The 8449-nt window shown below is 44.8% G+C and overlaps 1 protein-coding gene across 1 annotated transcript; it reads left to right on the top strand.

Annotated features, from left to right (window-relative positions):
* The first annotated feature begins 2459 nt into the window (after positions 1-2459).
* On the top strand, positions 2460-8385 carry LOC123490871 (regulator of G-protein signaling 12-like). Its single transcript, XM_045220720.1, has 7 exons — positions 2460-2606; positions 4398-4570; positions 5191-5283; positions 5995-6138; positions 6778-6957; positions 7305-7458; positions 8231-8385. Exons 1-7 carry the CDS (start codon positions 2561-2563, stop codon positions 8383-8385), a joined length of 945 nt encoding a protein of 314 aa, XP_045076655.1. The 5' UTR covers positions 2460-2560.
* The last annotated feature ends 64 nt before the right edge of the window (positions 8386-8449 follow it).

The raw sequence follows: 8449 nt of genomic DNA, 5'->3' as shown, positions 1-8449 counted from the left end.
AAAAGTGCAAATCAATCCCAGAACAACAGCAAAGGACCTTGTGAAGATTCTGGAGGAAACAGGTACAAAATAATCTATATCCACAGTAAAACCTGTCCTATATCGACATAACCTGAAAGGTCGCTCAGCAAGGAAGAAGCCACTGCTCCAAAACCACCATAAAAAAGCCAGACTACGGTTTGCATCTGCACATGGGGACAAAGATTGTACTTTTTGGAGAAATGTCCTCTGGTCTGATGAAACAAAAATATAACTGTTTGGCCATAATGACCGTTGTTATGTTTGGAGGAAAAAGGGGGACGCTTGCATGCCGAAGAACACCATCCCAACCGTGAAGCACGGGGGTGGCAGCATCATGTTGTGGGGGTGCTTTGCTGCAGGAGGGACTGGTGCACTTCACAAAATAGATGGCATCATGAGGAAGGAAAATGATGTGGATATATTGAAGCAACATCTCAAGACATCAGTCAGGAAGTTAAAGCTTGGTCGCAAATGGGTCTTCCAAATGGACAATGACCCCAAGCATACTTCCAGAGTTGTGGCAAAATGGCTGAAGGACAACAAAGTCAAGGTGTTGGAGTGGCCATCACAAAGCCCTGACCACAATCCTATAGAAAATGTTTGGGCAGAACTGAAAAAGTGTGTGCGAGTAAGGAGGCCTACAAACCTGACTCAGTTACAGCAGCTCTGTCAGGAGGAATGGGCCAAAATTCACCCAGTCTATTGTGGGAAGCTTGTGGAAGGCTACCCGAAAAGTTTGACCCAAGTTAAACAATTGAAAGGCAACGCTACCAAATACTAATTGAGTGTATGTAAACTTCTGACCCACTGGGAATGTGATGAAAGAAATAAAAGCTGAAATAAATTATTCTCTCTACTATTATTCTGACATTTCACATTCTGAAAATAAAGTGGTGATCCTAACTGGCCTAAGACAGGGAATTTTTACTAGGAGTAAATGTCAGGAATTGTGAAAAACTGAGTTTAATTGTATTTGGCTAAGGTGTATGTAAACTTCCGACTTCAACTGTAGCTCAGTATTTGTATTTATTTTATACAGTCTTTTTTGCTCATCTTTATCATGGGTGCCAATAATTTTGGAGGTGAATGTATCTACCAGCACATTCACACTGAAGTGGCTTCTTATAACCTCGTCGGGAATCACTCTCTCTCTTTCTAAATTAATCCTCCAACACACTGATTTGTAGAGTGTTCTTGGACAAAGCTGAACGATGCTCCACTCATTTCCTATGCTGCATTTGAAAATATTTGCCTTTTAGCTGTAAATCTTTATTTTAGCCTTACCAAACTAATGTTAACAGGTATACCTTGTTTTCTGCCATTCTCCCCCCAGCAATGTCTTCAAATTGTTTGATAAGTAAACATTTGTAGCTGCTGCATAAAATCAACCTATTTGTGTGAAGAGAAGAGACCATTTTGCTAATAAATGAAATTCCAGGAGTGTGTATTCACATTTACATTTACGTCATTTAGCAGACGCTCTTATCCAGAGCGACTTACAGTTACAGTTTTTTTTAAATTATATATATATATATATATATTTTTTTTCATACCCCCCGTGGGAATCGAACCCACAACCCTGGCGTTGCAAACGCCATGCTCTACGAACTGAGCTACATCCCCTGCCGGCCATTCCCTCCCCTACCCTAGACGACGCTGGGCCAATTGTGCGCCGCCCCATGGGTCTCCCGGTCACGGCCGGCTACTATTCATTACGGAAACCGTTTACCGTTTAAGAAACAAACGGAAACAAACAGGGAGGGACCTACCTGAATTTGTCCAATTGAAACTCTCGTTTGCGTTTTCCGTTTGGAGTAAACAGACAAAACGTTTTGCAACAGAATCGGCGTAATGATTACACCCCAGAACTTTGTGAAATACATTTTTGTAGTCTTTCCAAAGATGCTTGTCAGAATTGCTGATCACTCTGTGGCCTATAGCCTTGTATAGACTTTCATTGCCCACTCAGCCCCTGAATTAGCATGTGAAATGTGGCCTATTAGTGCAAGCAACGGCCGCTTAAGTGGCTCCTCATGATGACTTCTAGTCTGACCACGACACCAGTGAGAGGGACGTGCCACATCTTGGCCTTTGTCTCTGTGTGTGTGTGTGTGTGTGTGTGTGTGTGTGTGAGAGAGAGTGTGAGTGTGCGTCTCTGAATGTGTTCTTGTGCTCCGAGTGTGTTTTTGTGTGTCCAAGGCATGTGAGTCATAGGTAGAGTGTGTGTGGTGAGGGGTGGGCCCTAGTATTGAGGTGTGAACAGCTGTGTGTGTGTGCGGAGGCCCTGGGCTGGGTCCACCCACATCCCACATAATAACCATGTGTTGAGAACAGGGGCCCTCCCCTTGCAGTAACGCATGCACACACATTTTACATTTTACATTTTAGTCATTTAGCAGGCGCTCTTATCCAGAGCGACTTACAGTTAGTGAGTGCATAAATTTTTCATACACACACACACAGCACATTCTGCGCTCAGGCTCCAGTCGTTCCTTGTCTCAGAGCAGGAGGAGGTCATGACCTTCTCAGCTTCTCACTCATGTCTCTCTTTGTTCTCTTTCAGTCGGCTGCTTCCTCAGACGGCGGTGAGTACTTTTCTCTTTTTCTTTTCATGACACTCGTTCTTACGCTCCCTTTATCTGTGATAATGGAACACAGCACAGAGATGTGTTTCCTGCACCTGTATGTACTAGGCTATGTAATGAGCTTTAAGTTGAGTTCAACGAAAGAGTTCCAAAACAAGCATGGGCCAAGTGGGGCGTTTTGTCCCTCCATATACCTTTTTGTTGAAAATAATCGTCACTTTTTGTGTGCCTTTGTCTTGAATGCGGCTTTCTCAGTTTCCTGTTTGTTTGCTTTTTATTGTGTGTTTATTAAGCTCTCCACAACACGCAACGCTGAAGTTATTGAATAAAACAGGCTCACAGAATATGATGTCAACCTATTTATTTACGACCTCAACAAAAGGCGCTTGTTCAGGGGTTTTAGGACAGGGTTTCCCAACTCCAGTCCTCGAGTACCCCAAGCCAGCACACATTTTTGTTGTAGCCCCAGACAAACTCACCTGCTTCCGCTTATTGAGGGCTTGATGATTAGTTGACAAGTTGAATCAGGTATGTTTGTCCAGGGTTACAATAAAAATGTGTGCTGTTGGGTGTACTAGAGGACAGGAGTTGGGAAACACTGTTTTAGGATAGGGTTTGGGCCTGGGTGTTTGCTGTCGGTTCCCCCTTTCACAGACGTTTAATAATGTTTGCTGAACGCCATGGTCAATGGGGCTGTGGTTTTGGAGGAGCTGCTTAGCTCTTTCACTGAGGATGTGGCAAAGAAACGCTATGCTATTTACCCTGAAATCCATCTCATTAACAAACCAACATAGGCCCCATATTTGCTCTCTGCTGGCAAACACAAGATTCCCAACCATCAAATCTAATACGGCTAACTCCAAACCAAATATCATGTCAACTCCAAACCAAATATCACGTCACCGAGGTCAATTGGCAGAGCTTGAAATTAAAATATAAACAAATGTCTGGGACAAATTGATTGGTGTAATTGAAAATGGAATACAACTATAGCGTCTTATAATGTGAGATGTAAGGGCTTGTAAAAACCAGCTTGTTTTATGCCTGTACAACTCTGCTGACACACCTACTGATTCAGCTGGGCGAGTTGGCTAACAAAGGCATGAGCTTCTATAGTTAGACTGTATCCCGAGGCATTACTCACAATGTTGTAAAGTAGTCAGTCACGAACAGTCATGATTCAGTGTCCAAGCTGTCATGTAATATTTGCAATAGCATTTAGAGGATACACCTCATTGTAATTTCTCCTGTGCTTGTGCATGCTTATCAGTGATCAGATACCCTGGTGCTGGAGGCTATGAATTCATCTGTGTAGTGTTTACAGAAAGCTCCCAACAGAGGCTTAAAATTCCTCACTTCCGTAAGCATTGGCAGATGGTGAACATTTCTCTTGCCTGACATTGACCATTCAAGAGCATTTTGGTAACAGACCCTGTTGTCTTCCTTTTGTGTTGTTCTTATTGTGCTTTCTGGTTGGTGGGACTTTGAAATGGGCATCTGCCGCCATGATAGCAGGCACTAACTGTGCGTCCTTGGAAGTACTTGCTTAAATAGGCCTATTTCTCTAGATTCCACAGTTCCCAAGCTATTCCCTTCTTTTGAGTGGTTACAGACTAATAGCATTTTCTCCCCTCTCTTAGAACTAGCTTAGAATTGTGTCCCCGAATGAGCTTTTCTCTGCTGTAGACTATGGTGCAGTATCAAGGCTGTTGTTGTCAGAACAGTCACTGTCCTCATCCCTACCCCTCCTGTCCCCTAACCACTTTCCCTACCATTTTCCTCTCTCTCCAGACCATGGTGGTAGTGTGCAGCTCCAGGGCTGCTGCAGCCAGAGCAGTCTGAACAGCAATGGCAGTCTGCCCGGCGCCGGCAGCCACAGGAGGCTGTCAGAGCGCCGGGTGGCCAGCTGGGCCGCATGCTTCGAGCGTCTGCTCCAGGACCCCATCGGCGTCCGTTACTTCTCAGTACGTGCAGTAAAGAACTCTGGGAAATTGAGTTTTATTTTAGTTCACATCATTTTAGTTCACTGTTAGTTTAGTTATGTGATCTGAAACCCAACGAACTCAACAGTCCATTATCTCTCTCATTCTCCATTCTGTTAGATGAAATGTATACTCGTCTACCTCAGACGTCCAAACACGTGTTCTGTGGAATATAAACAGCAGTATATACCACTAATCAACAACAAGAAAATGTTGTTTTAGTTTGCATGTTACGTGATGTTACAATTCTCTCTCTCATTCATTCTGTTGGATGAAATCAATATGACGCTACCTCAGACATTAAAACAGGAGTATTCAATTCTTACCCTTCGAGGTCCGGAGCCTGCTGGTTTTCTCTTCTACCCAATAATTAATTTCCCCCACCTGGTGTCCCAGGTCTAAATCAGTCCCTGATTAGAGGGCAACAATGAAAAAACGCAGTGGAACTGGTGTCGAGGTCCAGAGTTGAGTTTGAAGACATTAAAATCATTATCTTCTGTTGAACAGAAGCAATAGTAAACTATATAGCCAATCAACACCGGACCAGAACACTCTCCAGGTTTACTGCAGGTATGATAAAGCTGTTGTTTGTGTCTCCACAGGAATTCCTCAAGAAGGAATTCAGTGAGGAGAATATCTTGTTCTGGCAGGCTTGCGAATACTTCAGTCATATACCTGCAACGGACAAAAAGCAGGTACGGTTCTTCCTCGTACACACCACCAAGACCAAACCATACTTTCCTATCTTTTCCATAGGTTTTGGATGTCATGGATTGATTAGAAAAGAGCCCTCAATATACTGGATATGTCTGTGTGTCTCAACAGACAATGTCTTGGTGCTGGCGCAGCAGTCTAAGGCACTGCATCAAAGTGTTGCGGCGTCACTACAGCCTGGGGTTGCGTTCCCAGGCTGTACCCGGCCGTGACCGGAGTCCCATAGGCGGCGCACAACTGTGGCGTACGTCCGGTTTAGGGGAGGGTTTGGCCGGGGGCTCAACTTGCGCTCATCGCGCTCTAGCGACTCCTTGTGCGGGCCGGGCGAGGCGACCGTCGCGCAGTTGAACTGTGTTCCTCCACTGTGTGGTGCGGCTGGGTTAGCGAGCAAGCGGGTGTTAAGAAGCGCTGTTTGGGTCATACTGCGTTTGGAGACGCTTACCAACCTTCGCCTCTCCCGAGCCCGTTGGGGAGTTGCAGCGATGAGACAAGATTGTAATCACTAAATTGGGGAGATAAAGGGGGTTAAAAAATAAATAAATAAGTCAACTGCTGTTTGTGCAGCACCTTGTGTGGCTGAGTGAGGATCCGGTTGTGGCTGAGTGTAAAACACTAGAATCAGTCCCCTTCATAACAATGGACTGGGTTACGTCATAGTTGTGTGTGTGTTTGTAAATCCTCTTCCTCTCCAGCTATCCCAGAGGGCGGGGGAGATCTACAACAGCTTCCTGTCCAGTAAGGCCACCACGCCGGTCAACATCGATAGTCAGGCCCAACTGGCCGACGACGTCCTCACCTCCCCGTGTCCAAACATGTTCAAGGCTCAGCAGTTACAGGTGAGAGGCCCAACTGGCCGATGACGTCCTCACCTCCCCGTGTCCAAACATGTTCAAGGCTCAGCAGTTACAGGTGAGAGGCCCAACTAGCCGACGACGTCCTCACCTCCCCGTGTCCAAACATGTTCAAGGCTCAGCAGTTACAGTTGAGAGGACCAACTGCCTACTATGTAATGTTGTTGAATAAATAATAATATACTTTATTGTCAACCCACCCTTACACACACACACACACACACACACACACACACACACACACACACACACACACAATACACACACACACACACACACACACACACACACACACACACACACACACACACACACACACACACACACACACAAAAGGCTAGGAGCAGCACAGTGTCACTGCTGGAACAATTGTTATTATTCAGTGTCATCTGCCTGTTTCCAAAATGGCTCTTGTGCTTTACCAAGGTCAAACACAAACTGGCATACACACACACACACACACACACAAACTCACAGGCCTGTACAACGTCAGTGTAGGTCTGTCCAATGTTGTTACAAACATGACTTAATCATAGCTGTTACCACATATGTCATAACACCTGTCATAACCGATTGTGACCCTTTATAACACCAGACCCTTTTCTTTCCCCATTTTGTCTGTAGATCTTCAACCTGATGAAGTTTGACAGCTACTCCAGGTTCCTGAAGTCTGGCCTGTATCAGGAGTGCATGCTGGCCGAGGTGGAGGGAGGACCTTTACCTGATCCCTACCAGATCCCCTGTAGCCCCGCCCCCTCCAAGCACAGCGCCAGCTCCTCCCTCTCCCTCTCCACGCCCATAAAGGTACCCACCTTGTACTAAAGTAACCTTAACAGCCAAAAGAGTATATGCTATTGTCTTAGTAACCATTGCAGATATTTGTGTAATTCGCCTGTGGGATGCACATTTTGTGTTGTAGCCAGTATAGGTGTTTGTTAACCTTCAAAACCTCAGGGTCGTATTCACTAGATACCAAACGGAAAAAAGGGACTACCTGAACTTGTCCAATAAGAAACTTGTTTTCCATTGCAAAAAAATGTTTTGTTTCAAAATGTTTTTAATAGCAAAATGGTTTGCCTATGGTGTGCACTAATGTATACGACCCAGGTGTTAGACAGGTTGTTTGAACTAGTTGTTTTGTTGACCAATAGGAGGCCAGGAAGCAGAGGTCAGGAAGGTCACTTAACGAGGACCCCATAGACGAGCATGAGGAGCATAAGAAACGGGGTATCTTCTTCTCTTGGGCCCGGAACCGGAGCTTCGGGAAGGGACCCAAGAAAAAGGACATCGGAGAAATCAACCTCGGTGGGCGACTCTTAGTCATAGAATGTCACAAGGAGTTAATCTTATGTATTCAATTCAAATAACATTTTTCTTTCCCCAGGAGGGAACTTCTTTTGTATGGTTTCAATATTGACATGAAGCTTTCTGGCATGCATTATGGTGTTGGTTCTTTGGTCAGGCAATGCACTGCACTGCACTGTGTGCTATACATTTGTTATGATGAAAGGTGAACTTCTGAAGCTGCATTTCAAATGGTGTTTTGAGCTTAATCGGATTTATGTCATTGCCGATGTTAATGCAATTGTTTTACCTTGATAGTAGCTTGTCTTTTATGTGGAGCTGTGTTGTGATGATGCATGGATAGTAGCTTGTCTTTTATGTGGAGCTGTGTTGTGACGATGTGTGGATAATAGCTTGTCTTTTATGTGGAGCTGTGTTGTGATGTGTGGATAGTAAGTAGGGACGGGATGATACCAGTATCGCGATACTAGTTAGTATCGTGGCAAGGAAACAAAACACAAAGAAAAACAGCCCTAATGTTGGAAACAAACATCATTATGTTGTCATCCAGAGTCCCATTTATTTATTTATAATATTATAGCACACAATATTTGACATACAGCAGGTTTTTAAAGGAACAAATAGTTTGGTCTGCTTCTTGTTTTCATATTTTGCATGGAAAAAATATCGCAATACTGGTATTGTCCCTAATACTAAGTGCGTTTTCTGTCTACATGTGGAATGAGTTCCTAACTGTGACCTCTGACCTCCCTGGCCTTCCTGTGTTGGGTAGCTTCCTGGGGCAGCAACGGTCGGAGGGAATCACAGGGCTCCTTGTCCTCAGGTGCCAGTCTGGAGCTGGCCACTTCCTGTTCAGCGGGCAAGATCGAGGTAACATCCCGCTGCACGGCCAGGCCAGGTCACCATGGCAACACTGAACCAAGATAGCTCTGTAGTAGAAGCAGACATTATACAGATCATGACTCTTAGTTTTGTGGCATGTTGGCAGAAA

The sequence above is a fragment of the Coregonus clupeaformis genome, unplaced genomic scaffold (genome assembly GCF_020615455.1).
Source record: "Coregonus clupeaformis isolate EN_2021a unplaced genomic scaffold, ASM2061545v1 scaf5220, whole genome shotgun sequence".
Classification (NCBI taxonomy): Eukaryota; Metazoa; Chordata; class Actinopteri; order Salmoniformes; family Salmonidae; genus Coregonus; species Coregonus clupeaformis.
Note: the sequence above shows the minus strand (reverse complement) of the source record. Positions and strands in the feature narration are given on the sequence as shown.